Raw genomic sequence first — 27,730 nt, 5'->3', positions numbered from 1 at the left:
CCCAGGTCGGTGCCCAGCTAGCCGGGGAAGAAGCCGGGCGGGTGGGTCCCAGGTCGGTGCCCAGCTAGCCGGGGAAGGGGCCGGGCGGCCGGGCCCCAGGTCGGTGCCCAGCTAGCCGGGGAAGGGGCTAGCGGGGGGCTGGAGAGGGAAGGGTCCAGGGAGCCCAGACCGGGGGGTACAGGGGCCAGCGGCTGCACAGGGCGCTCCGGGGGGACCAGGATCGGTTCATGTGAATTCGCTGATGAGGGTCCGGGTCCCCGCCATCCCCCCGCTTTTGCACAGGCCGGGCAGCGCCTCCCCCCCGGCACGCCAGGGGTTAACCCGCCCCCCAACCTGCCCCTCACCGCCCTGGCAGCCTCCCCAGCGGCCGGGCTCAGCGTCCTTTCATCACTTCCGTCCCCAGCCCCCGGAGCTGGCGGCGAGGCGCTGGGGCTGCGGCTGCACCGGGGGCCGCGATGGGGCTGTGACAGCGGCGGGGCCGGCCGAGGGGGCAGCGCTCAGCACCCGGGGCCGCCTCCCCCACGCCCCGTCGGGCACCCGGAGCTGCAAGGACGGAGCGCGGGGGGGCTGCTCGCAGAGGTAAGGGGGGGCTGCTGGGACAGATGCAGGCTCTGCCCCCCCCACGATGGGTCCCTGCCCCTGGGGGGGCAGCGGGGACTGGGCTGGGGGGGAGCCCCGCCAGGCAGCGGCTCCTCGGAGGTGATGGGGGGGGAGGAAGAGGATGAGGAAGGTGCTGCGGGAGGAGGGGGGGCTCCTGCAGGGCGGGGAAGGGGCCAGGTGGGGGGACCGTGCGCGGGGCGGCAGGCGAGGATGCGGGATCCCTGCTCCCAGTTCTCCGCCGGGCAGCGGGGACGCTGCGCAGGATTCTCCCAGCCCCGCTCCGGGTTTTGGCGGCGCGGGGGGGTTCCCCGCCTCCCCGCCCCCCCCGCTGCGGGGCCCGGCCCGGCTCTGGCTCTCGCTGCGGCTGGAGCAGAATCTGCTTTCGTGTCATCCGGGCTGGGCCCCCCCGACCGGTGCTGCAGCCTGCAGGGCCGGCGCCGCATCCCCGCCTGGGCCGCTCCCTGCTCCTGGGCCGGGCTGGGGAAGGGGGCAGGGACCGGGGCTGGGGGGGACCCGGATTTCCCCGTGGGAGAGGCACCGGCTGGGCCCATCCCCGTGGAGGCCGCTTTACCCCCAGCTCTGTGAGCCCCAGCTGGAGTCCAGCCCCTCCACCCCCCATGCAGCCCCCACCTGGGGACCGCGCCCCGGGGGTCCGAGCGCGTGTTGGGGGAGCTCGGGGGTGTCGCACCCGCTGCCTGAATAAACCTCCTGTCCCAGCCCAGCCGGGTTTGGCTCCAAATGTGTCGGGGACATATTTAAACCTGGCAGGAGGGTTTTTCTGGGGGGCCCCTTCTCCCACCCCCCGTGGAAGGAGCCCAAGTGGCCCCTGGGCGCAGAAATCAGCCAGCTCCCCTGGGGCCGTTTCTTCTAGGTTTCTTCTGCCAGTCAGAGTAGCACCTGGGGGCCCCACCTGAGATCGAGGGCGGCCACCCTATTGTCCCGGGTGCCCGGGCCCTGACCGAGATCCAGGGGCTGCCCCCTGTGCTGGGCGCTGCACAGGCCCTGACCGAGGATCAGGGGCTGCCCCCTTGTGCCAGATCTGTGGAGACCCAGGGAAACGCGGTCCCTGCAATCACCACCTGAATGGGCCTAGGCAGGATTGTTCTCCCCTTTTACAGTTGGCACCGGAGGCCCACAGGGCTTCAGTGACGGGTCCAAGGGCCCACGGTGGCAAAGCCAGGAGTGGAAGGGAGCTCTCTGGTTTCCCAGCTGGGTGTCCTGTCCTAGATCAGCCTCTGAGCAGCTGCAGCCAGGCAGGAAATGTCTGGTGCCGTTATGGTGACCAGAGAGCAAATGTGAAAAATCTGGCCGGGGGTGGGGGGTAATAGGAGCCTATATAAGAAAAAGACCCAAAAATCGGGACTGTCCCTATAAAATCGGGACATCTGGTCAGCCTAGGTGCAGTGGCCCTGTGGTGCCGGGAGCGATGCAGTCCGAGCCCTGCTGGCAGTCCGGGCTGTCTGTTACTGACCTCTCGGGCTTGCAGGCCCCTAGCAGGGGATGCATAGACCCCACTCCCCTCCCCGAGCTGGGAATAGAACCCAGGAGTCCTGGCTCCTGTCCAGGCCTGGCTGTGCTTGGACGACTAGATGGTGGTGCCCCTGCACCCTTGGCCAGGGCTCTCTGCTCTGGGTAGCCCCGCCTGGGGCCTTCTCTGCCCTGAAGGCCCAGCTGCTGCCACCTGTGGAGTCCCAGAGGTGTGAGCATGGGGCAGGGAGGGGGGTGAAGCTGGGGCCCTGCCCCCATCCCCCCGGCTGAGCTCCTTGTGGCATGACTGTGGTCTCTGCACCTACGGCCTCCGACCCATCCCCCCTCCGCTTCCTGTCGCGGCGGCTCTGCTCTCAGGTCCTGGCGGGGCTGCCGAGGCCGGTGTGCAGGGCCTGGCTCGCTGGCCTGCACCTCGTGGCCACGTGCAGGGGCGTGATGAGCAGCCAGGACGCCTGGGTCCTCTGCCCGGCTGCGCCACTGCCTCGGCGGCCTTTCCCCACCGTTCAGGCTCTTGCCTCCGTGGCCCCGCCGTGGCCCCACTCTGCGCTGGGCGTGTTACTGATGGGGGCCCGAGGCAGGGTTATCCGGCAGCCTCTGCAGACCCCCGGGCCTGGCGGGGAGTCAGAGCCAAGCTGGGGGTGCGCGGGCAGCAGCAGCACAGTGGGACCCCCTTTTGCCAGGGGCTGCAAGGCACCCGGGGAGAGGGAGACCCTCCCCGCTTCACAGGGAGTCTGCCTCAGCGCTGGGAGCTGATCCCAGGTCTTCCAAGTCACAGCCCAGCACCGGAAACACTGGCCCGGCCAGCCTCTGGAAGATGGGGCGATGCTAGAGCAGGGGAGTGGGGTGCATGGGGCCGTACTCTCTGTGCTGTCAATGGCTCTCGGTCGGACATACCCAGGTGGGGTCTGGTCTAGCTGCCTGCAGCCTCTCCCGGCTCCTGGGACACAGTGCAGGAGATCTAGGCCAGGGTCTCCGGGAGCCGCCTCCAACCTGGGCAGGGTGCTCTGCGTGTGAGCTCAATGCCTGGGGTTCCCGGAGTAGCTCACCCCGGCTCTCTGGGCAGCTTGGAGTAGGCCACGCACGTCCCCAGGCGGGAGCTCCAGGCACGGCTGACCCTGCTGCCCACGGACACTGGACAGGAAACAGCCAAGCCCCCGGGTGCTGCCGTGTGTGGGGCTGCGTGATCCCCTATCGCCCCCGGCTCTGATGGTTCTGAGGAGGCTCCTGCCATGCTGAGCCCAGCAGCGACTGTCTCAGACCCTTGGGGCCGGCCCGGAGCTCCCAGTCTCCACTGGGGCCATGCGCAGAGCTGGGTGGCCTGGGAACCTGGCTCATAGGGTGTGTCGGGGGCAGGTTGGGAGGGCCAGGCCGGGCACACGGGTCGGTGGTTCTAGGCCCTGCGCGTGCCATACGCAGTGCCCCTATCGGCAGCATGGGAACGGGACCTGGGCCGCGCGTTCCCCCCACTGCAGGCCTGGAGCAGGCCGGCTACAAGCCAGCGGCTGCCCATGTGCTGGCGTGGGAGGAGGCCCAGCGAGCCAGACAGGAGGTGGCTGAGCCCTGCCCCGGGGGTCTCACAGCCACGCGTGTCCTGGGGCTGCACAGCTGAGCTGTGTCCTGGCCGGGCAGGAGCCGCTCACCCTGCTGGGCTCCCAGGGAGCAGCTCCCACAGCCTGGGCTGCCTCCATTCCCCACGGGCTCCATCGGGCGCGGGATCCGCGGGACTCTCCGCTGGCGTGTGGGAAGGGGGTGCCTGCACCCAATCCAGGGGTGCATCTAGGGACTTTCTAGAGCAACAGCTGAGCGGTGGGAGGCGGGGCTGGGGTAGCAGGGGGCTGCAGGTCGGGAGTGAGGAGCATGGACAAAGGTCTGTGTGCGGCGGGGGGGGATCACAGGTTGGCACTGGGGGCTCCTGCCCTATTCCTGGCTCTGGTCAGTTTGACTTGATCACAATCACCCCCAATCCCCTCCCCCTCAGCCCCCAGGAGGGGGTAGTTGGGGAGCCACAGAAGCTGCCGGCACTTTCTGGGCTGTGGGTCCAGGAGCTGCAGGGTGGGAAAGGGGGTCTCTGGCTCTCCTGACGTGTTTCTCTCCCCCTTCCCCTCGGTGCAGGGTCTCCCATGGGCCTGACTAGCCGGACGTGGATGCCATGGAGCTGTGTGCAAAAAAACACCCCCCAGGTAAGGGGTCCTGCGGGGGGCGGGTCTGTGTAATGGGGAGTGTCACATTTTCCTTCTGCAGTTCCCACCCACCGCAGGAGCGGAGTTGCTTTAAATATTTAAATAAGGCTAAAGTCATGGGGGGGGGGTTAATTTGGGGGCAGTGACGAGTTTTGGGGCCAATGAGGTTGGACGTACACTGCAGAAATTGCCTCTTTTCTCCCCCCTTGCCCTGGGCCTGCAGCTTGGGTTCGGGATTCCTATATGACTGGGGGGGTTGGAGAGCTGGGGGCGCTGGTACATCCCTTGGGGCGCAGAGTTCCCACCCCCTTAATCTCTGGGGAAGGGGGGCAGGGCGGAGCTCCTGCTCTCCAGAGCGCTGACCCGAAACCAGATCCAGACTGAGAGGCTTCTGCAGAGCTGGGGGGGGCTGTGGGTCAGGACTGGGGGGGCCTGGCAGAGCTGGAGGGATCTGGGGGGATCTGGCAGAGCTGGGGAGCTACGGGGGGGCCGTTAGGGAAGCTTCCATCTCGCTCCCAGGCCCCCCCCCCCGGAACCTCACAGCCGGGCACGTGTCTGCTTGGGGGGGGGATATGGGGGGCTCTGAGGCGGGCTCAGTGCAGCGGTTGCCCCGGCAACACCATCCTGGCCCCAGTGGCTGGTGCGTGGTGGGGGTGATCCCGGCAGAGCCCCTCCCGAGGGGGCATCCCAGGCAGGGGAGTGGGGATGGCCCGGCTAGGACGGACGCAGGAGCTGCTGAGCGCGGAGCTCCCCCGGAGCCATGACCGGCCCCGGGGAGATGCTGGAGAAATAGTCGGGCGCCAGCGGGAGCCGGACGCCTTGGGGGGCAGGTGCCTGCAGCGGGGGGTGGGGGGCTGCATGGGGGGCTTGGCCGGAGGGGCAGGTGCCTGCGGTGGGGGGGCTGCATGGGGAGTGGGCTGGGGGTGCAGGTGCCTGCAGGGGTGGGGAGCTGGGCTGGTGGGGGGGCAGGTGCCTGCAAGGGGGGGCGGGCTGGCAGGGTTGGGGGACGGGCTTGCAGTTCCTCGTGCAGTGGGGCTGGGAGGAGCTGGGGGGGCTCAGGCTCTGCCAGTGGGGCTGCAGAGCCGGCCGGGGGGCAGCTCCTGGGGGCTGGGTCTCCGTGCACCAGCCCCTCGGGCAGGACCAGCTGCAGCCCCTTCCTGGGGTGGGGGGGCCGCTTGCCCCAGGATTCGCCCGAGTCCCTGCGTGACCTTGCAGGGCTTGGCCCCGGCTCCCGGGAAGTGGAGTGCAGGGCAGGGGGGCTGGAGGCCAGGGGTGACGTCCAATGTGAATGCGGGGGAGGGGGCTTAATGGTGCATCCTCCCAGAGACAGCCCCAGGGGACGGGGCACAGGGCAGGGCCGCAGTGTGCACCCCGCTATGGCTCCTGCCTCTTCCTCAGCACAGGGACCTGTGTAACCAGCGGCTCCGAGTGAGGGCGGCCAGCCCCCCAAACTCCCCCAAGATTGGGCTAGCAGGGGCTGCAGGTCGGGAGTGAGGGGCACCGGCAGAACTGGTGGGGGGAGTGGGCCTGTGTCCCATCAAGGTTATCCTGTACCCAGAGCGTTGGCCATGGGCTGGCGTAGTGGCCCGGGCAGGGTGGGGGGCATGTGCCAGGGCTCCGTCAGGCTCCCTCTGACCCGGGTTCTGTTGCAGAGGAAGAAAGGCGGGTGAGGGCCAACGCCCGAGAGTACAACGAGAAGTTCCAGTATGCGGTGAGTGCCCCGGTGCCCCCAGGAGGTGTATGCAGCTGCCCCCCGCCTTGCAGGGCCCGGCTAGTATGGGCAGGGGGGCTGCCGGGCAGAGCAGCTGGGCAGGACTCATGGGGTGGGGGTTAGGGACCCATAGACTCTCTGTCTCCAGTGCCAGGTGGAGGGGCCCACCCCAAAGGTTTCTCCCCATCTGTCCCCGAACCCTGCTCTCCTCTCCTGAGCAGGGTCCCGGCAGAGGTGGGCTCTGGCTTGGGGTCCCTGCATGGGGCTGGGGGAGTGGGGCCCAGCCTGGGAAATGTGGGGTTGGGGGGGTGGCTCTGTTGGCCCTGGGGGATGGGGGGCCTGCAGTGCTGGGGGGATCGTGGTTCTGGGTTGCGGGTCACAGACCTCGTCTGACTCCTCTGGGGGTCAGGGGGTGGGAGCTAAAAATGGGTTTTGTCCATGAGAAAATTCTGCTGCTGAGCGTCTATTAATAACGCCGGGCTGGGATGTCCCAGCTGAGCGGGCTGAGGATGGGGCCCTGCTCCCGCGCCGCAAACCCTCCCATCCCCCGGCTTCTGGAGGTCCCATGGGAGCCCCCGCCAGCTCCTTCAGCCAGCACGCGGTGGGGGGAAGGGAGCAGCTCACCTTGGCCTCCCCCTTTTTGCTGTGGGAGGGGGCAGGGAAAGGTTACCTGTAGCTGCTCCCCGGGCCCAGCCTCTGCGCTATTTCAGGGCAGCTGGACCTGGGGGCCGGGCTGCTGCTCGGGGCCTGGTCTGGGGGTGTCTGGCATTGGGAGATGGTGGTGCCCTGCCTGGCAAGCTGCTGCGGGGCGGGGCCAGCGTCACTTCCCAAGATGCTGGTGTCACGGAGTCCCCGGGTGATGCTCTGGACCTGCTCCCCACGAAGCCAGGCAGGACTCTGGGGGAGTCTCCTCTCGGGGAGCAGCCTGTCTGCAGGACACACAGCGCCCCCGGCTCCACCTTCCTGGGTCTGACCTCGGAGCATTCAGCCTCCTCTGCCCCTCCGTGCGCTTCCCCCAGTGAGTCCGCTCAGGCCAGGTCCTGGGGGGGCCAGAGGGTCCTGCCCCCCAACTCCGCAGTCAGACGGGACTCTCAGCCAGCCAGTAACACGGAAGGTTTATTAGACGACAGGGACATGGTCTAACACAGAGTTTGCAAGTGCAGAGAACAGGACCCCTCAGCTGGGTCCATTTTGGGGGGCAGTGAGCCAGACAACCACGTCTGCCCTTCACTCCACGTCCCCAGCCAGCTCCAAAATGACTCACTCTCCAGCCCCTCCTCCTCTGGGCTTTGTCCCTTTTCCGGGCCAGGAGGTCAGCTGACTCCTTTGTTCTCCAACCCTTTAGCTCTCACCTTGCAGGGGGGAAGGGCCCAGGCCATCAGTGGCCAGGAAACAGGGTGTCGGCCAGTCTCTGTCTCCAGACCCCTGCACACACCTGCCCTCTAGGGCTCTGCAAGGATCATACACCCTTATCCCACCCCCCAGATACTTAAGAATTGCATAGGGGAAACTGAGGCACCCCCACACTATTCAGAGGAAACATTAAAAACAGTCCCGCTTCGTCACAGCTGGTTCTGCTTGTTTGCCCCGTTCTCCCTCCTGGTACTCTCAACACCGCCCCCCACTCCCCGTGTACAGGGGGGTAAACAGAGGCTGAGAGAGGGCCGGGACATGCCAAGGCGGCCCTGCGAGTCAGAGCTGGGACCAGAACCCAGGAGTCCAGGCTGCCAGCTCAGACGGTGGTTTTCCTCCTCTCTGAGCCTTGGGGCGCGTGGAATCTTGGAGAGCTGGGGGCGGGGGTGGGGGGAGATTCTTAGGGGGTCCCTGTGGCTGGGGTGGGCCCTTCAGGATGGGGCCTGTGGTCCGTGTCTCTCCTAATCCTGCCCATCTCACCCCCAGAGTAACTGTATCCAGACCTCCAAGTACAATATCATCACCTTCCTGCCCGTCAACCTCTTCGAGCAGTTCCAGGAAGTGGCCAACACCTATTTCCTCTTTCTCCTCATCCTGCAGGTGGGGGGACACGGTCCCGCCCTGGGGTACCATACGGTGGCTGGTGGGGGGGCGTCCCATGGGGAGGGGAAGGGATGGGCCCCTGTGTGGAGCCCTGCTGGGGATCCCTGCCTAGGCTGGGGGGGGTCCAGTGCCTTCTGCATGCAGCATCCCACCCTGCACGGGTGCCCCCTGAGGTCCCCGGGGCGGCGAAGGTGGGGTGCCCTCTGTGTTTAACCCCAGCCCCCTCTCTCCAGCTGATCCCCCAGATCTCCTCGCTCTCCTGGTTCACCACCATCGTGCCTTTGGTTCTCGTCCTAACCATCACAGCTGTCAAAGATGCCACTGACGACTACGTGAGTGCCCCCGGGGTGGGGGGCGGGGTGCTGGGGGGAGCAGTGTTCCCTCCAGCGCCCCTGGGCATGGGGAGGTGGAGCTGGTTCCGCTGTCCAGTGTGTGGTCAGGATGGAGCGGGGCGCTGCTCGGGCTCTCCCAGCTGCTGTCCCCGCCCCACTCCTGGCAAGGCCCAGGCTCGGCAGCCCGTGTTGGGGCAGGTGGGGGGATGGAGCCCCTCCGGGGATCCCCGACCAAGGTCTCTGCCTTCCCCCTCCAGTTCCGCCACAAGAGCGACAACCAGGTGAACAATCGCCAGTCTCAGGTGCTGATCAACGGAACGTAAGTGTCCCGGGGCCCCGGCCTGGAGGAGCCCCTGGGGGCCAGAGGGAGGCAGGTTCCCCAGCTGGAGATGGGCTGCCTCCCCCCCAGCATCCGGCACAGAAGTCCCATGGGAGAGGGGCTGGGGGGAGCAGGCCTCCTCTGAAGAAGGGGTGGGGGGGTTGTTCAGGGCCGCTGCTCTCGTGGGCTCGGGCAGGGAAAGGCCTTGGAGCCAGGGCACGGCTGGGAGGGAGGGGGACTCCCTGGCCCCCCTGACTCTGCTCCTCGCGCCCCACAGCCTCCAGCAGGAGCAGTGGATGAATGTGTGCGTCGGAGACATCATCAAGCTGGAGAACAACCAGTTTGTGGCGGTGAGTCTGGCTTCCGGGGGGGGCAGGAGCCTGGGGGTGAGGGGTCCTCCCCCCAGGGATGTGCTGGCTCCCACTGCCTTGGCAAGGGGTGCTCTGGGCAGCCGGAGGCCGGCTGGCCTGTCTGGGTCTCGGAGCCCACGTCTCCCCCGGTGGCAGGGATACGGAGCATTGGGGTTGGGGGTGGCAGGGACCCCGATGGCAGCTCAGCCCCGGCCGTTCCTCTCCCCTGGCAGGCTGACCTCCTGCTCCTCTCCAGCAGCGAGCCCCATGGACTGTGCTACATAGAGACGGCCGAGCTCGACGGGTGAGTGACCCTGCCTCTCCTCCGCCCTGCCAGCCACGCGCACTCCCCCCACGGGGCTAAGGGGGCAGGACCGCCAGCCTCTCGGGGAGTGGGGGGCAGGGGAGTAGGTGGGGGCACCCCCAGCATGGATGCTGCACCCATCAGCGTGGCGGTTCAGAACCAGCAGGATCTGCAAGCCAGGGGCAGTTTGGGGCTGGGGTTGCGGGGTGGGGGGCTGGGGTGGGGGCAGGGTAGTTGCTCAGTTTGACCGTCTGGGCTGAGCGCAGCCCTGAGGCGCCAGGGGAGACCTGGACTTTCGATCCCTTGTAGACTCCTCAAGGCCCCCACTGAGATGGGGGCGTCCTGCCAGGTGCCGCTGTCACGGACCCACAGGGCGGGCGCTCGGCCCCAGCCCTGGCTATGCCCCAAGGGGTCCCATTCTTCCTTCAGGCTAGGCCCTGCGGCCGCAGCACCTCCCAGACCGAGCCTCTGGGCTGCAGCCCTCCTGCTTCTCCCCGTCAGCTCTGCCCAGCGAGTCCGACTGAGCCCGACGCCCGCGGCCCCTGCGGGGTCCAGGCACCCCTGGGGTTGGCAGGGCACCCGGCAGCGTTCTCAGAGCCCCGGAGCCCAGTGTGGGGAGTCCGGAGACTCGCCCACAGAATAAAGGTTAAGTCGTCGGCTGGCCTGACCCACGTCCCACCCAGCCAGGAGCTGTGGGCTCCATTCCTGGCTCAGGCTCTCCAGCTCTGTCAGGCCCCGCTGAGAGCTGTGTCTCCCCAGAGCCTGCCCTTATCCCAGCTCCCGCAGGCCCGGCTGAATTCAGGAGCGTCACTTGCTCGGTCTTTGCGGCCCCTCCGTCCCCGTGCGGGGTTTGAGCCAGGACCCAGCCAGGCCGTGCTGCCCAGTTTTGTGACCCAGCTCCACCCCGGAGCAGTTCGTCCCCCGTTGGCACCCGCGGGCTGGTAGTGCCAAGTCCAGTGAGTTGCGGCCCGGCGCGTCAGTCTCACAAGTATTACAGGCCTTTCCCGCGCGGGCACGGCCGCTGGCCAGGACGGGGGCATCGCACCGGGCAGCGGGGGCATGAGACAGGCCCAGGCTAGGCAGGGAGTGGGGCCAGAGCTGGGACTAGAACCCAGGTGTCCGGGCCCCTGTTCTGTGCCCTCGCCCCAGCCCACACTGCCTCTCCTTCCAGAGAGACCAACATGAAAGTGCGCCAGGCCATTCCTGTCACCTCGGAGCTGGGGGACATCCGCAAGCTGGCCCAGTTCGATGGTGAGTGCGGGGGTCGGGGCAGCTCTGCACCCTCAGCCTTTCTGTCTCTGCATTCTCATGACGTGCTTGGGGGGGTGACGCTTCTGGGGGTTACCTGAGGCGTTCGGGGTGAATTCCTACCCCCTGCTCACAGCGGGAGGGAGCCCTGTCTGTGCCCACCAGGGGAAATGCTCCCCAGCCACCGGCTGCCGGCCACACAGGTGCTCCGCTCCGGGAGCCCTGCCCTTTCCCGATGCAGGCCAGCGGTTTACCCAGCCCACTTGGGTACGCTCGAGTGCCCCATCCCCAGCTGCCAGCACCCCCAGGAGCACCAACTCGCTGCCTCCGGGGAAGCAAGGCACCCAGGTCACGGGTTCCCCCCCAGTTCGACAGTCTCCTTAGCACGAGGCACTTTGGCAGGTTTAGAGTAAAACCAACCTGGCGTTGGTTGAACAGAGCTCGAGGGAGAGATTCCGACATAAGCCAGCCTAAGGACCTGGAAACGTTAAGGCTACCGGTAAAAGGAACGTAAAACGCAGTTTATAGCCTGGACTTAGTAACCAGCGACTTTCCTGGCTCATTTGGCATTTCTCACCCACGGCCTGGTCCCTGCAGCGCGTGTCCCGTCCGGAGAGTGGGGAGCCATTTGTCATGAGCCGGCCCCTGCTGGCGGAGTCCCTGTCACGGGTCACCCCAGGGGCCGGTTCTGCTCCGACACAGGCTTTGAGCCCAGCGGCCCCGCTGCCAAGAGCGCTCGGGGTTTCTTTGTCCCGTAGGTCTCCAGCTGGGAAACACAGGCTGTCTGGCAGCTGCCCTTGGTCTCAGCCTGGCTGGGGCAGCTCCCTGCCTCCCCCTCACGGCAGCACGCAGGAACCAGGCCAGCGCCCACCCCCTGGGGCGAAGTGCTGAGGAGAGGGTCAGACCCGGGGTGATAGACCTGCCTGCTCCTGCCCGGTGTGTCTGTGTCACCGGGGTGGCTCATCCCTGGATGCAGCTCTGCTCCTGCCCCGCTCTCTCCAGCGCCGGGGATGTCTGAAGGAGGCTCTCGGCCCCGGCTGAATGCCAGCCCCAGTCTGTGGGGCTGGGGGCTGTGCCAGGAGCGCTGGGATCGGAGCTGGGCTCCGGGGTCCAGCGCTGGGCTGAGGGGTACCGGGCTGCTGGCTCTCTCCCCAGGTGAGGTGATCTGCGAGCCCCCCAACAACAAACTGGACAAGTTCAGCGGGACCCTGTACTGGAAGGAGAACAAATACCCGCTGAGCAACCAGCACATGCTGCTGCGGGGCTGCGTGCTGCGTAACACCGAGTGGTGCTTCGGCCTCGTCGTCTTCGCAGGTGGGGGCGCGGGGCCGCCACAGCCCGGGGGGGGCTGTGTTAGCGCCGGGGCCGTCCCCTCATCCCCACGGCCCGCTCTGCCATGGAGGGGGCTGTTCCCGGCCACATGGCCGAGCAGGTGTCGGGCAGAGCTTCAGGGGGGAGTCCCGGGGGGCGCTGGGGTGGGAGCCAGGGGGCGCCCAGTGACGTGTTTCCCACCCCCCAGGTCCTGACACCAAGCTGATGCAGAACAGCGGGCGGACCAAGTTCAAGAGGACGAGCATCGACCGGCTGATGAACACGCTGGTGCTCTGGGTGCGTGTGAGATGGGGGCTGTGGGTAGGAGACGCCCCGGGCGGGCGGAAGATCTCCCGTGTGCTGGTTCTGCTACCCCGTCTCGGCTACAGCCCGCCACTCCCACGCACGGCCCTCCGGGCTGGCCCCGGATCGCTCCCTTCCGGGCGCAAAGGGCAGGGCTGCCCCCTAGTGGTGCCGAGGCACCAGGACATGACGTTCCTGGAAGCTTTTAAACCTAGAAAGGCATAAAGAACTGTGCGGCCGGCCCCGATCCCGGGCTGGGGGACCTGGCCCCATCCCCCGGGTGTGCGGCCGGCCCCGATCCCGGGCTGGGGGACCTGGCCCCATCCCCCGTTTGCGCGGCCGGCCCCGATCCCGGGCTGGGGGACCTGGCCCCACCTCCCGGGTGTGCGGCCGGCCCCGATCCCGGGCTGGGGAACGTGGCCCCATCCCCCAGGTGCGCGGCCGGCCCTGATCCCGCCTGGGGGACGTGGCCCCACCCCCCGGGTGTGCGGTCGGCCCCGATCCCAGGCTGGGGGACCTGGCCCCATCCCCCGGGTGTGCAGCCGGCCCCGATCCCGGGCTGGGGGACCTGGCCCCATCCCCCGGGTGCGTGGCCAGCCCCAGTCGGACCGGGGTAGCAGCGCCAATCTCTCTATGGGCTCTGACCCCTGCCCTCCCTCTGGCAGATCTTCGGGTTCCTGGTGTGCATGGGGGTAATCCTGGCCATCGGCAATGCCATCTGGGAGCACGAGGTGGGAGCCTGCTTCCAGATCTACCTGCCCTGGGACGAGGCGGTGGACAGTGCCTTCTTCTCCGGCTTCCTCTCCTTCTGGTCCTACATCATCATCCTCAACACCGTGGTGCCCATCTCACTCTACGTCAGGTAGGCAGCACCTGGAGAGCAGGAGCCGCAGCAGTGGGGCTGGGGGCTGCTGCCGGGCTCCTGCCGTGGTGCTTCCCTGGGGTCAGGGGGCACAGTCACTTGGGGGGCAGAAGCCCCGGCCCGATGGGGCAGCCTGGGAAGGCAGGGGAGGTGGCACATGGGAGGTGCAGGTAGAAGCCCAAGGAAAGGGGTCTGTGACTGGGGGGCTCAGGGAAAGAGGGTGCGTGTTGGGGAAATCCAGGGAGTGTGGGGTGGTGGAGATGGGGGGAGGGACAAGAGTCCAGTGTGTGTGGGGTGCCTGGGGAGGGGGTACCAGGCTGAGGGGGGGGGAATGCCTGGGGAGGAGGTACCTGGCTGTGTGTTTGGGGGGATGCAGGGAGGGGGGTACCGGGCTGTGTTCGAGGGAGGTGCCCGGGGAGAGGGTGTCCCGGAGTCCCTGGGCGATGCTCTGGATCTGCTCCCCATGAAGCCAGGCAGGACCCTGGGGAAGTCTCCTCTCTGGGAGCAGCCTGTCTGCAGGACACACGGCTCACCCGGCTTCCCCCTTCCTGGAGCATTCAGCATCCTCTGCCCCTCCGTGCGCTTCCCACAGCCAGTCCGCCCAGGCGGGGTCCTGGGGAAGCCAGAGGGTCCTGCCCCCCAACTCCGCAGTCAGACGTGACTCTCAGCCAGCCAGTAAAACAGAGGTTTATTAGATGACAGGGACATGGTCTAACACAGAGTTTGCAGGTGCAGAGAACCGAACCCCTCAGCTGGGTCCATTTTGGGGGGCAGTGAGCCAGACAACCCCGTCTGCACTTCACTCCATGTCCCAGCCAGCCCCAAACTGAAAACTCCCTCCAGCCCCTCCTCCTCTGGGCTTTGTTCCTTTCCCGGGCCAGGAGGTCACCGGATTCCTTTGTTCTCCAACCCTTTAGCTCTCACCTTGCAGGGGGGAAGGGCCCAGGCCATCAGTTGCCAGGAAACAGGGTGTCGGCCATTGTCTGTGTCCAGACCCCTGCACACACCTGCCCTCTAGGGCTCTGCAATGATCATACACCCTTACCCCACCCCCTAGATACTTAAGAACTGCACAGGGGAAACTGAGGCACCCCCACAATATTCAGAGGAAACATTAAGAACAGTCCCACTTCGTCACAGAGGGTACCTGGCTGTGGGGGTGTTGGGGAGGGGGTACCTGGCTGTGTTTGGGGAGGGGATGCTGGGGAAGGGGTGCTGGGCTGTGTGTCGGGGTGGGGACCAGGGAGAGGGTGCCGGGCTGTGTGTGTGCAGGGGGGTGCAGGGCTGTGGGGGTGTTGTGGAGGGGATACCAGGCTCTGTGGGGGGGTGTTGTGGAGGGGGTACTGGGCTGTGTTGGGGGGCGGTGCTGGGGAAGGGGTGCTGGGCTGTGGGGGGGGGGGGCGGGTGCTGTGCTGGGCTGTGTGTGTGTGACAGGGGTGTTGGGGAGGGGCTGCCGGGCTGTGCGTGTGTTGGGGGGTACCGGGCTGTGTGGGGAGCGGTTACTGGGGAGGCGTACCTGGCTGTGTTTGAGGGAGGTGCCCAGGGAGGGAGTACCTGGCTGTGTGTGTGAGGGGGGTGTGCAGGGAGGGGGTGCTGGGCTGCGTGTGTGTGTGGGGTGCAGGGAGGGGGTGCTGGGCTGTGTGTGGGGGGAAGAGGTGTAGGGAGGGGGTGCTGGGCTGTGTGTGTGGGGTGCAGGGAGGGGGTGCTGGGCTGTGTGTGTGTTGGGGGTGCCAGGCTGCGTGCGGGGTGCCCGGGAAGGGCGGTCCTGGGCTGCGTGTGTGTGTGGGGTGCCCAGGGAGGGGGTGCCGGGCTGTGTGTGTGTTGGGGGTGCCGGGCTGCGTGCGGGGTGCCCAGGAAGGGCGGTGCTGGGCTGCGTGTCTGTGTGGGGTGCCCAGGGAGGGGGTGCCGGGCTGCGTGCGGGGTGCCCAGGAAGGGCGGTGCTGGGCTGCGTGTGTGTGTGGGGTGCCCAGGGAGGGGGTGCCGGGCTGCGTGCGGGGTGCCCGGGAAGGACGGTCCTGGGCTGCGTGTGTGGGGGGGGTGCCCAGGGAGGGGGTGCCCGGCTGTGTGTGTGTTGGGGGTGCCGGGCTGCGTGCGGGGTGCCCAGGAAGGGCGGTGCTGGGCTGCGTGTGTGTGTGGGGTGCCCAGGGAGGGGGTGCCGGGCTGCGTGCGGGGTGCCCGGGAAGGGCAGTGCTGCTGCTCTCTGGTGGGGAAACACGTCGGCGTCTCCGAGGCCTAGGGCCCCCCGTGCCGTCCTGCTGGTCCCCCGGGCCTGGCTGCCGCGGCTCTGTCTGACCCAGCTGCCCGTGCCCCTCTCGCCCGGCCCCTGCCGCCCCTTCTCCCTCTCTTAATGTCTCTCTCTTTTCGTTCCCCAGCATGGTTCTGTCCCCTTAGCCCCGAGGTAAGAACGGGTCACTCCCGCCCCTCCCCTGAGCCCAGCCCCTCCGTTTCCTGCTGGGGGAGCTGGGGGGTCTTGCCGGGGCAGGGGGGAGATGGGGGCAGCTTTAGTCCATGGCTCTAGCACCAGGCCTGGCGCAGGATTCCTGGGGGTCAGCTGGTGCTGCCCCTCACTCCCACTCAGACGCCCCTTCCTCGGAGCACCTCGGCTTGCAGCGCTTCTCCTGCTTCTCCAGGCCAGAGACCGCGGCCAAGGGGCTGCGCTCGCCTGTGTTGGTCAATATGAGCATAGGGGGGCCCGGAAACCGATGTAAGAGGAATTAGCATGGTCCAGAGAGTGGGCACTGGGCCGGGGAGCCAGGACTCCTGGGTTCTATCCCTGACTCTGGGAGGGGGAGTCGGGTCTAGTGGTTAGAGCGGGAATGGGGGCTGGTAGCCAGGACTCCTGGGTTCTATCCCGCTAGAGGGGATTGGGGCCTGGTGGGTTAGTGTGTGGGGGCCGGGAGCCAGGACTCCTGGGTTTTATCCCTGGCTCTGGGAGGGGAGTGGGGTCTAGTGGTTAGAGCGGGGATGGGGGCTTGGAGCCAGGACTCCTGGGTTCTATCCCCAGCTCTGGGAGGGGGAGTTGGGTCTAGTGGTTAGAGTGGAACTGAGGGCTGGGAGCCAGGACTCCTGGGTTCTATCCCCCCAGAGGGGATTGGGGCCTGGTGGGTTAGAGTGTGGGGGCTGGGAGCCAGGACTCCTGGGTTCTCTCCCCAGCTCTACCCCAGCCCTGTGTGACTGTAGGGTAAGTGCTGACCCTGTGAAATGGCTTAGCTGATGGAAGTGCCAGGGGTGCTGCGGGGTCCGCGGCTGGCAGCAGTGAGTAGCTCCCCGGCGGGGTGCTCCCCACCCAGCCGTGCCGAGCCCTGTGCCCCCTCCCTCCCTGCGTGCAGCGTGGAAGTGATCCGCCTCGGCCACAGCTACTTCATCAACTGGGACAAGAAGATGTACTGCGCGCAGCGCCAGACGCCGGCCGAGGCCCGCACCACCACGCTCAACGAGGAGCTGGGCCAGGTGGAGTACGTCTTCTCCGACAAGACCGGCACCCTCACCCAGAACATCATGGTCTTCAGCAAGTGCTCCATCAACGGGCGCAGCTACGGTGAGCGGGCCGGGGGCCAGAGCGGCTGGGGGGCCGGGGGCCAGAGCGGCTGGGGGCCCGGGGGCCAGAGCCGCGGGGGGCCCGGGGGCCAGAGCCGCGGGGGGCCCGGGGGCCAGAGCGGCCGGGGGGGCCAGGGGCCAGAGCCGCGGGGGAGCCGGGGGCCAGAGCAGCCGGGGGGCTGGCGGCCAGAGGGGCTGGGGGGCTGGGCAGTGGGAGGGGGAGAGGACGTCTTTCCCTGGCCCTGGTGGTGGCTCTCCCCATCCCCAGGTCAGGCGGGGGTGGCCATGCTCCTCTGCTCCCTCGGGCACTTACTGTGGGGTGCCCCCCAGCTCCCTGGGCGCTGGGACACCCCTCCTGCCAGGGCTGTCCAGGCAGCAGCTCCGGGAGGGGACCAGCCAAAGGAGCCAGTCCTGGTGCCTCTGCAGGCTCCCTGTGTCCACCCGCTCTCGGTCTGTGCCCGCTTCGGGGGTGTGGGGGAAGCAGGTGGAGCTGGGTGGGAGGGGGCAGCTGCTCGTTCTGTCGGGCGGCTCTGTCCTGGGGACAGCGTGGCTCCTGCGGGGTGGGGGGCTCCCAGCAACCCCCCCCCCCCCCCCGGCCCCGCGGTGCTGTGCTGGCTGGTGTCCCCACATTAACCCTTTGCCCTCTGCATTTGCAGGTGACATGCTGGACGTGCTGGGGCACAAGGCGGAGCTGGGGGAGGTAGGAGCTGCCCCATCCCATGGTGGGAGGTGACTGAGGTGGTCAGAGAGTCCCAGGGAGGTGGGCTCCATAGGGGGCTTGGGGTGCAGATCCTGGGCACTGGGGGTGGTCTCTGCATTTCAAGGGGGAGCCCTCCCCTCCAGGCCTCTCCGTGTTGTGGGGGGCAGGCTCTGGCGTGCCCCTGTCCATGGCAGCGGGGGCCGGACGGGGGGGTAACTCTCTCCCCCTCCCTAGAGGAGGGAGCCGGTCGACTTCTCCTTCAACCCGCTGGCCGACCCGCGGTTCCGGTTCTGGGACACCAGCCTGCTGCAGGCCGTCCAGCTCGGCAATCCCCACGTGCACGAGTTCTTCCGGCTGCTCTCGCTCTGCCACACCGTCATGTCCGAGGAGAAGAGCGAAGGTGGGTGGGCCGCCCGGGGGCTTTGGCCGGGGGGGAGCTCAGGCTGTCCCCTGGGGAGGGCTCCAGCCGGGGGTGTGGGAAGGGGGCTTGGGCTGTCCCCTGGGGCGGGCTCGGGCCAGCGGGGGGCTCGGGTTGTCCCCCCTGGGGTGGGCTCTGGCTTTGAGGGGCTGGGGGGCTTGGGCCGTCTCCCCTTGGGGTGCATGGGTGCAGAGGGGCTCGGCCTGTCTCCCGTGTGGGGTGTTGCTGGTGGAGGCCGAGCACGGACACCCCCCCCCCCCCCGCCGTGCCCCCCAGGTGAGCTGTACTACAAGGCGCAGTCCCCGGACGAGGGGGCGCTGGTCACGGCCGCCAGGAACTTCAGCTTCGTCTTCCGCTCGCGTACGCCCAAGACCATCACGGTGCAGGAGCTGGGCCGGGCCGTCACCTACCAGCTGCTGGCCATCCTGGACTTCAACAACGTCCGCAAGCGCATGTCCGTCATCGGTGAGCCGGGCGGGCTGGGCACAGAGGGGTGGCAGCGGGTGGTGGCAACCGTGGGGGGGTGGGGAATGGGGCAGGCTTGGGGGAGATCCTGTGAACAGTGGGGTGGAGGACGGCAGGGGCAGGGTCCCATGGGGACTGGCAGTGTGTGTGCCTGGAGGTCGCAGGGGGATCTGCCGCAGGGACTGGGAGCAGGGATTGTGGAGGGGACCTTCGGCTCCCTAGGATTTGCCAGCCTGAGGCTGCTGGTCCTCAAGCTCCCACTGCCCCATGGGCTGGGGGTCCAGCCGCCGAGCGTGCCATGCCCCACGCAGTGAGCAGGGTGGGACTGGGGAACACGGGGGGGCTTGGGGAGGTGCAGGATCACTGACCCCTCTCCCCTCCCTCGGCGCCAGGGGCCTGACCTTTGCCGTCTGCCCACGGAGGGAGAGCACGTTGACCTGGCTGGGCCCAGGCAGTGCTGGGCTCGGGGGTTGTTCCCCTTGGCGCACCGGGGTCTCTGGCCGCTCTGGTCCCTGCATGTCCCAGCAGTCCCTTGCTCCCCCTGCAGTGCGGAGCCCCGAGGGCCGGATCCGTCTGTACTGCAAAGGGGCCGACACCATCCTCCTGGAGCGGCTGCACCCGGCCCACGACGAGCTGCTGAACGTAACCACCGACCATCTGAATGTGAGTGGGGGTCCCGAGCGTGGGCTGCAGCTGGCCCTCTGGGGGCCAGGGGCCCTGATCCTTCGGGGACTGGGTGGATCACAGGGTAGCCTCGAATCGACCCCGGGGTCCTGGGTGCCGCCGTGGGGCGCGTCGACCTGGAACTCCACTGCCAGACTCTGGCCCCCCCGGGGCTGGCTGGGGGGACCCATCCTCGCTGCGCTGGGATTGGCCTGGGCCCCCGTCTGGGTTGGGAGCTGACGCAGCCACTGCCCCGCAGGAGTACGCCGGCGAGGGGCTGCGGACACTGGTGCTGGCCTACAAGGACCTGGAGGACGGCTACTACAAGGACTGGGCCGAGCAGCTGCTGCGAGCCAGCACGGCCCCTGACGGCCGCGAGGACCGGCTGGCCCGGCTGTACGAGGAGGTGGAGCGGGACATGACGGTAGGTGGGCTGGGGGTGCCGCCTGAGGGGCAGGCCGGGGCCATGGCGCAAGGCGGTGCCCCAGAATCACTGCTGTGTCTCCTCTCTCTGCCCAGCTGCTGGGGGCTACCGCCATTGAGGACAAACTGCAGCAGGGAGTCCCCGAAACCATTGCCATCCTAACGCTGGCCAACATCAAGATCTGGGTGCTGACCGGGGACAAGCAAGGTGAGGCTGGCTCTGCGCCAGGGGCTGGGTGGAGGGGAGCCGTTCTGGACTGGCACCAGACTCAGGCAGAGCACTCAGCCCCTCTGGCCTGGGGGCAGGACCCCCGTGGGCATCTGATGGCCAGCAGTGCAGGGAATCCTCCTGCAAGGCACCTTGGGGCACAAAGCCCTGGTGCCCCCAGGGTCATGGGGGGGATGATCGAGGCTGGGGTGACACAGAGGGGGAGTGGGCTGGGGGAGTTGATCCCCGCTGGTTTGTGGGGGGGGCTCCCCAGGGGGTCCAATGGGCAGCGCTTGGGCACAAGCTCCCTGGCTCAGCCTGTGTCTCCCGTCCCCAGAGACGGCCGTGAACATCGGCTACTCCTGCAAGATGCTGACGGATGACATGACCGAGGTGTTCATCGTGACGGGCCACACGGTGCTGGAGGTGCGGGAGGAGCTCAGGTGAGGGCTGGGGGGGGCTGCGGGAAAGCAGAGCTTGGGGGGGGGGCCTAGGGCTGGGGGGGGGGAGCAGGGAGGACACCCCAGCCCGGTCCCTTTGCTGCAGGTGGGAGCCCGGCTAAGCCTTCTCCTCCCCCCTAGGAAAGCCCGGGAGAAGATGATGGACTCGTCGCGCTCCATGGGCAATGGCTTCTCCTGCCAGGAGAAACTCTCCTCTTCCTCATCCGCCTCCCGGCTCGCCTCAGTGCTGGAGGCCATCGCGGGCGAGTACGCCCTGGTCATCAACGGCCACAGCCTGGTAAGGGGTGTGATGACACTTGGCCAGGCCGGGCGGGGAGGGGAGTGGTGTTTCTGAGGGCAAACTCCCCACTCCCCTTCCAGTACCCCTGAGTCCTGACCCGCAGCCCCCTGGCTTCCCCCTACCCTACCGCCAGCTCTGCCGGTGCCTCCCGTCCTGACCGGTAGCCCCCTGCCATTCTCTCCCTCGGTGCTCCTTGCCGTCCTTGATTGCCCCCAATGCTGGGTGTCCCTGCTGGGCTCAGGTCAGACCCCGGGCCTCCTCCCCCATGAGCTTACCCACCCGTGCCCCGCCCCACAGGCCCACGCGCTGGAGGCCGACATGGAGCTGGAGTTCCTGGAGACAGCCTGTGCCTGCAAGGCCGTGATCTGCTGCCGTGTCACCCCGCTGCAGAAGGCCCAGGTGGTGGAGCTGGTGAAGAAGTACAAGAAGGCCGTGACGCTGGCCATCGGGGACGGCGCCAACGACGTCAGCATGATCAAGAGTGAGCGCTGGGGGCGTGCGGGCCGGGGGGGGCGGCTCTGCCTGCGGGGCCGGGCGGGGGGTGGGAGGGGAGCACCGTTTTCCCACTGCAGGGGGTTGTGTGGGGCTGGGCACAAGCTGCTGCGGCCAGGGCTGCTCTGAGTTCCCTGCTGACCCACACATCTCTTCCCCCAACAGCTGCCCACATTGGCGTGGGCATCAGCGGGCAGGAGGGCATCCAGGCCGTGCTGGCCTCCGACTATTCCTTCTCCCAGTTCAAGTTCCTGCAGCGCCTCCTGCTGGTGCATGGCCGCTGGTCCTACCTGCGCATGTGCAAGTTCCTCTGCTACTTCTTCTACAAGAACTTCGCCTTCACCATGGTCCATTTCTGGTTCGGGTTCTTCTGCGGCTTCTCGGCCCAGGTGCGGTGCCAGGCTGCTGGGCCCTGGACAGGCCGGCTGAAGCCTCCTGCGGCTGGGGGAGCAGGGTTACCCGGGGCCGTGGGGCTTCCCTGCAGGCTGTGCCTGCTGGATTGGGCCCCAGCCGGCACCCATGGGCCCCAGCCAGGATCAGGGCCCTGCCCTGCCGGTGCTGCGTGGACACAGGGAGGGAGGGGCCCTGCCCTGCAGTTCCCAGTGTGCAGGGTGATGACGGGGGAGGGCTGCGTTGGGGCCTCGACCACCCAGCCTGTCGTGGGTCAGCAGCTGGCACTGAACCTGGGCGACAGCACCAGCCTCTGCAGTGTGACTGCGGCCCAGGGCTGGGCGCAGAGAGCTGGGCTCTGCCGTGGCTGCATCCTCCCTGCCTTGCTGGAAGAGGTTGGAGGATGCCCAGGCAGGACTGGCAGGCCCCAGGTGAGCTCCCTTCTGGCCACCCTGCCCGGGCCTGATTCATTGGCCGGGGGCGGAGACCCAGGCTGGTCGTCGGGTCCTTCAGCGCTTGGGGATGGCCGGGGGGAGCACAGAGCTGGGGGGAAGCATGTCTGGCTGGGGGAGCACAGAACCGGGGGGTGTCTGACAGGGGGGAGCGACTCGGGGGGGGCACGTGTGTCTCCGAGACAGGCTAGTGAGTGGCTTGTCCATTCCTGCATGCAGTGGGGCAGGGGGTGTTTTCCCCGCCCCCCTGCCCTGACCCCCCCTCTCTCGACAGACGGTCTATGACCAGTACTTCATCACCCTGTACAACATTGTCTACACCTCGCTGCCCGTGCTCGCAATGGGGGTGTTCGACCAGGTATGGTGGGGCTGGGGCAGGGTGGAGATCTGCTCCTGCTGGGGTGGGACGGGGGGGTGGCTGGGGGGGCCCAGCCTGTCTCCTGTGCTCCTGGAGCCCCCACCCTGCAGAGGGGCCGCAGGCGGGGAGAGAGGGAATTCTGTGGGGGCCGCTTGGAGGGGGTCCCCCGTCTCTGGGGCCCTGGGCACTGCAGGGCCCTAACCCAGCTGGGTGGGGTCAGGGCGAGCCCCCCCCCGCCATGTGACTCGTCTGCCCTGCTGGGACCCCTCCTCACGGGCAAGAGGTGGGCTCGGTCCCTGGCCTGTTCAGCCCTCAGCTTCCCTGCAGGGGGCAGCTCCTGGGCGCGGGGACCCCAGGCTCACCCCTGCCATGCCCCCCCCCGCAGGACGTGACGGAGCAGCGCAGCATGGAGTACCCCAAGCTCTACGAGCCGGGCCAGCTCAACCTGCTGTTCAACAAGCGGGAGTTCTTCATCTGCATCGCCCAGGGCATCTACACCTCCGTCCTCATGTTCTTCATCCCCTACGGCGTCTTCGCCGACGCCACCCGCGACGACGGTGCCCAGCTGGCCGACTACCAGTCCTTCGCTGTCACCGTGGCCACCTCCCTGGTCATCGTGGTCAGCGTGCAGGTGGGCGGCCCCCGTCCAGCCCCGGCTCGTGTGTCCTGGTCCCGCGGGCCCCGGGACCCAGCGTGCGGTGCCGGCGTTCGGCTCTGCATCCGGCCTCGGCGCAGGGGGCTGGACTCCCTGACCGCGCGGGTCCCTTCCAGCCCCACGTTTCTCGCGGGTCCCATACAGGGTCAGGTAGCCCAGGAAGTGAAGCAGCCTGGATCTAAGCTGTTGAAAAGCTGCTGTGCCCCACCCCAGAGGTGGCTGCGTCTTGGCGCTGGGCGGAGTGCGTGGCGCTCAGCCCTGAGAAGGGCGGTGGGCCAAAGCGATGTGGTTTGTGATGCTGGGGGACTGAGGGCACTGCCCCGGGGCTGCCCATCGGCTCTCTCTGCCTGGCTCGGCAGCCTGTCTGCGCTGCCCCCTGAGCTCTCCCCTCTTCCCCCAGATTGGGCTGGACACGGGGTTCTGGACGGCCATCAACCACTTCTTCATCTGGGGCAGCCTGGCTGTGTACTTCGCCATCCTCTTCGCCATGCACAGCGACGGCCTCTTCCAGATGTTCCCGAACCAGTTCCGCTTCGTGGGTGAGTCCAAGCAGCTGCATTTGCCTGGTGCGGGGTGCCCCAGGCGGAACCGACCGGTCCCCAAGTTCCCCGCGACGCCAGGGCCTGACTGCATGAGCTATGCCCTGGTGACTGCGCCCCACGCTGCAGGGGAGGGTGGAACAACCCCCCAAGGTGCCTGCTGATCTGGCCTGGGGGGAAATTCACTCCTGACCCCACTGCGAGGCTCCCCAAGGCAGGCGAGAGCAGGTTTCTAGTGGGGCAGTGGCAAGGTTGCTGGGGAGCTGTCACCGAGTCCCCGGGCGATGCTCTGGACCTGCTCCCTACGAAGCCAGTCAGGACTCTGAGGAAGTCTCTCTGTGAGCAGCCTGTCCCCAGGGCAAGCAGCTCACACAGCTTCCACCTTCCTGGGCCTGACGTCGGAGCGTTCGGCCTCCTCTGCCCCTCAGCGAGTCTGCCCAGGCGGGGTCCTGGGGAAGCCAGAGGGTCCTGCCCCCCAACTCCGCAGTCAGACGTGACTCTCAGCCAGCCAGTAAAACAGAGGTTTATTAGACGACAGGAACGTGGTCTAACACAGAGCTTGTAGGTGCAGAGAACAGGACCCCTCAGCTGGGTCCATTTTGGGGGCCAGTGAGCCAGACAACCCCGTCTGCCCTTCACTCCATGTCCCAGCCAGCCCCAAACTGAAACTCCCTCCAGCCCCTCCTCCTCTGGGCTTTGTCCCTTTCCCGGGCCAGGAGGTCACCGGATTCCTTTGTTCTCCAACCCTTTAGCTCTCACCTTGCAGGGGGGAAGGGCCCAGGCCATCAGTTGCCAGGAAACAGGGTGTCGGCCATTGTCTGTGTCCAGACCCCTGCACACCCCTGCCCTCTAGGGCTCTGGAGTGATCATACCCCCTTATCCCACCCCCTAGATACTTAAGAACTGCCTAGGGGAAACTGAGGCACCCCCACACTATTCAGAGGAAACATTAAGAACAGTCCCACTTCGTCACAGGAGCCCCATCCCCCTCCTGATCAGAGCCCCCTGTGAACTCTGCTGTTCCCCCTGCAACACGCCTGATTCCCGGGGGCCGGGGGGAGACCCCGGTGACAGCCTCATTTCTTTGCTGCCTCCTGCACCCCGCTCCTGGTGCTGCTCCCACCTGCCTGGCTCTCAGGTCTCTCCCCCTTCTGCTGCCCAGGTAATGCCCAGAACACGCTGGCCCAGCCCACGGTCTGGCTCACCATCACCCTCACCACCGTGGTCTGCATCATGCCAGTCGTGGCCTTCCGATTCCTCAAGCTGGACCTGAAGCCTGAGCTGTCGGACACGGTGAGTGTGTGCGGCCAAGCCAGGGCCCCTGCGCATCCCCCAGCGCGGAGCAGGCCCCCACCAGGGATCGGACGTCTCTCGCCCCCAGCCCCCCATGCTCAGCTGAGGGCCAGGGGGCTGCCCCGCAGCGCCCCCTCTGACCAGTGCCGGGAAAGGCCTTGCCATGGAGCAGGGGGCCGGATCCATCTCCACTCGGCCAGGGTTGTGTGGGGAGTTGTCTGCCCCCAGTGATCTCACCTCCCCCGCAGGTTACTGCCCCCTCACTGGAACGTCTCCATCGCTTTGGCCCCTGCCCCCGTCTCTGACCAGCTCCTTCTGCAGGAGCTGCTGGGGGGTCTCGGGCAGGCTTTTTACGGCCCCCATTCACCCTGGCTGGGCCTTGGCCTCTGCCTGATCCCCTGCAGCCTCACAAGAGGGCGGGTTGTGGGGTCTTTGGCTGGGCTCCTCACTCTGCCCCCCCCCAGGTGCGCTACACCCAGCTGGTGCGGAAGAAGCAGCGGGCACAGCACCGCTGCATGCGACGGGTGGGGCGTGCCGGCTCGCGGCGCTCCGGCTACGCCTTCTCCCACCAGGAGGGCTTCGGCGAGCTCATCATGTCGGGCAAGAACATGCCGCTCAGCTCCCTGGCGCTCTCCAGCTTCACCACCCGCTCCAGCTCCAGCTGGATCGAGACCCTGCGCAAGAAGAAGGGCGGGGACAGCACCGCCAGCAGCCCCAGCGGGGGGGCCGACAAGCCGCTCAAGGGGTGAGGCTGGGGGGCTCCGATTCTTACCCCTGCCGGGGGCTGGGCGGCCCGTCAGCGCCCCCAGCTGTTCCCACCGCGGACCGTGGCTGGCTGCTGTGGGTGCTGCTCGCTTGGGAGACCCCCACCCATGGCAAGGGGGAGGAGCGCCCCGGGAGGCTCTCCAGGTGCTGAGGTTTGGAGGCGGAGTCTGGACCACAACCAACCGTGTAACCAAAAATCCCCCCATCCAGAGGGACAGGCGGCCCCGGCGCGGCACCCCCATCCGGAGCCCGGGCGCAGAGAGCCTGCAGTGTCTTTAATCGGGACCTCCACCCAGCCGGAGCGGACAGCTACCCTGAGTCACGCGCGAATGTAACGTGCTGGAGACACGGGGAGGGCCAGGCCTGGCAGGGGGCAGCTGGGCCTGGCAGGGTGTGCCCCCCCGCCACACGTGTCTTTTTTATATGTATAAAATGAGAAAAACAGCAGCCAACGGAGCCCCCACGTTTACGAAGTGACTCTTCTCTGTCCCCGCTGGCACTGGCTGCTCCTGGGGAGGAGCTGGCTGAGCAGAGACGGGCACAGACGTGCTCCCCACGCAAGCCGTGGCAGTTCCAGGGCTGCGTGGGCGCCCCAGGAGGGCGGGCTATGGACTTGGCCTTCTCCTGCAGCAGGGCAGGGGTGGGGTGGGGAGCCTGGGCTGGGAGAGGGATGCCCAGGCATGGAGGAGTTATGGGTCCTGCCCTCTCCGGGGCAGGGCAAGTGCTGTAGCAAGGCTGGGCCCCCTCCTCTGCCCCGGCTGGTTTCTACACATGGTGAAACCCTACGTGGCTGGGCGGAGACCCGACCCCCTGGCTGCTGCGCCCAGTCAGTGCCCACCCCGGGGCTGGAGGGCTGTGGCACCTGGAGCCAAGGCCAGAGCCGGGGAGGAAACCGGGCCCTAGGGAGCTGTTACAGACCAGAGCAAAACCGCGGTGGAAAGGGCCAGGAAACGCCCAGCGTCTGACCTGAGCCGGGCTCTGGGGGTTCCTGGCTGCAGGGGTGGCCCTGAGGTACTCCCAGCTTGGGGGTGGGAGGCGCAGCCGCGGGGCTTTTGGCTGCTAGTTCACCCCCCCTACCCCCACAGCTGGTGGAGCTTGGCTCTGGCCTCGTGCAACCTCTGCCCAGGTCCTGGGACCAGCCCAGCTGATGGATTTGAAAGGGGAACCAGCCCCCTCCCCCCCCCCCAACTCCTTTCTTTTCTGCGTGCCAGAGGCTTAGGCAAGGGGCTGGGTCCTGGGGTCAGCATTGTTGACGGGCTGATTGTGATTCATTCCCCCGCAACAGGGAGCCTTTCACAATCGCCTGGGTGTTTTGGGCTCTGTTTCCCTTCCCCTCTGTGCTGGGAATGGGCAGGGTCCCGGGGGGGTCTCCTGAGCCACCTTCCTTGGGGCTCCCCAGCCCCTCCACCTCCCATCCACGCTCCCCTGGGGAAGCGTCTAGCCTGCTGGCCGCTCCCTCATGCCACGCTGGCAGGTGCACGGCCCTTCTCTTGCACACGTATTCGTAGCTCATCTCTGCACGCTTCTTGTGACGCATTCCACATGTCCTTTGCACGGCCCCTACCAACCGGTACCACCCCCGGCACGCCTGGTACGCACACTGCCCGCCCCCGGCTCACTGCAGTCAGTACCCCCCGCTGCTCTGGATCCCTTGGAGGTTGAGTTGCTTGAGGCTGCAGGATGTAGGAGACCCGGGGCTGTGGGCAGGCTGGGAAAGGTCCCAGGGCCCCCAGTGTGGGGGTCAGCTCAGGTGTCAGCCCCCAGCGAGGTGGGATCTAGCTGGAGGCAGAGGGGTTTTCCCGTACTGGGGAGGGTCAGTCTGGGGGAGGGGGGAAGGCACAATGGGCCCAGGCCAGTCTTGTGCAGGGGATGCCTCCTGATCCACCCCTCCTCCCTCCCCTTGATCCGTGTCTGTCCAGGGTGCCAAATAAGATGGGTGTGGGGGGGAGGGAGGACCCAGTGTTCACTCCCCCCCATCCCATTCTGCCTTTGAATGGGAGGGGCTTTGCCAGCCAGGGGCAGGTTCGGGTGGGGGCTGTCACAGTTTCATCCATTCTCTCCCCACCAGCAGCCGCTGGGGTTGACTACAGAGCTCGACCCACTTGACGAAGGAACAGTGTGCTTAGAGCGGGGGAGTGGGGTCTGGGACCCAGGACTCCTGGGTTCTATTCCCAGCTGTGACACTGACACCCTGTGACTGGCTCTGTGCCTCAGTTTCCCCACCCCCCACCTCCCGTGAAGTGCTAGAGTCTCCTGGGGGGCTGGGTTCTGGAAGGTCGAGGCAGCTTCGGGCATTGCTGTGTTTGTGTTAAGCCCTTCTGGGAAGGGGTGAGGGCTGGCGCGGCCTGGCTGGGGGAGGGCGTGGCCCCCCGTGTCTGACTTTTATACCAAAGAGGAACTGTCTGTTTGGGAGCTGGCTGGGTGCGCGTGTGCTAGAGTATCTATTTTTGGTTTTTTCTGTTTGTTTGGTGGGGGGAGGTGGCGTGGGCTGGGCCGAGGAGCAGTCGGTATAATTTATTACACATTTCTATACTTGCAGAATTGTATCATTTTATGGGTATAAAGAGAGAAAAAAAAATAGCCTTTTATAAAAACGTCTCTTTCTGA

The 27,730-nt window shown here is 67.3% G+C and overlaps 1 protein-coding gene across 1 annotated transcript; it reads left to right on the top strand.

Moving 5' to 3' along the window:
• The first annotated feature begins 398 nt into the window (after positions 1-398).
• On the top strand, positions 399-27,730 carry ATP8B2 (ATPase phospholipid transporting 8B2). The gene is made up of 28 exons (XM_037883104.2): positions 399-579; positions 4,201-4,268; positions 5,921-5,979; positions 7,879-7,992; positions 8,229-8,327; positions 8,585-8,646; positions 8,924-8,996; positions 9,230-9,300; positions 10,472-10,551; positions 11,704-11,862; positions 12,068-12,156; positions 12,828-13,024; positions 16,354-16,562; positions 17,218-17,261; positions 17,496-17,661; positions 17,956-18,144; positions 18,692-18,807; positions 19,067-19,231; positions 19,327-19,438; positions 19,776-19,881; positions 20,020-20,176; positions 20,477-20,660; positions 20,837-21,060; positions 21,788-21,871; positions 22,257-22,502; positions 22,927-23,065; positions 24,228-24,358; positions 24,823-27,730. Exons 2-28 carry the CDS (start codon positions 4,238-4,240, stop codon positions 25,105-25,107), a joined length of 3,591 nt encoding a protein of 1,196 aa, XP_037739032.2. The 5' UTR covers positions 399-579; positions 4,201-4,237; the 3' UTR covers positions 25,108-27,730.

Source organism: Chelonia mydas, chromosome 24 (genome assembly GCF_015237465.2).
Source record: "Chelonia mydas isolate rCheMyd1 chromosome 24, rCheMyd1.pri.v2, whole genome shotgun sequence".
NCBI classification, from domain to species: domain Eukaryota; kingdom Metazoa; phylum Chordata; order Testudines; family Cheloniidae; genus Chelonia; species Chelonia mydas.
The sequence above is the reverse complement of the archived record's forward strand: the minus strand, read 5'-3'. Positions and strand labels throughout refer to the sequence as shown.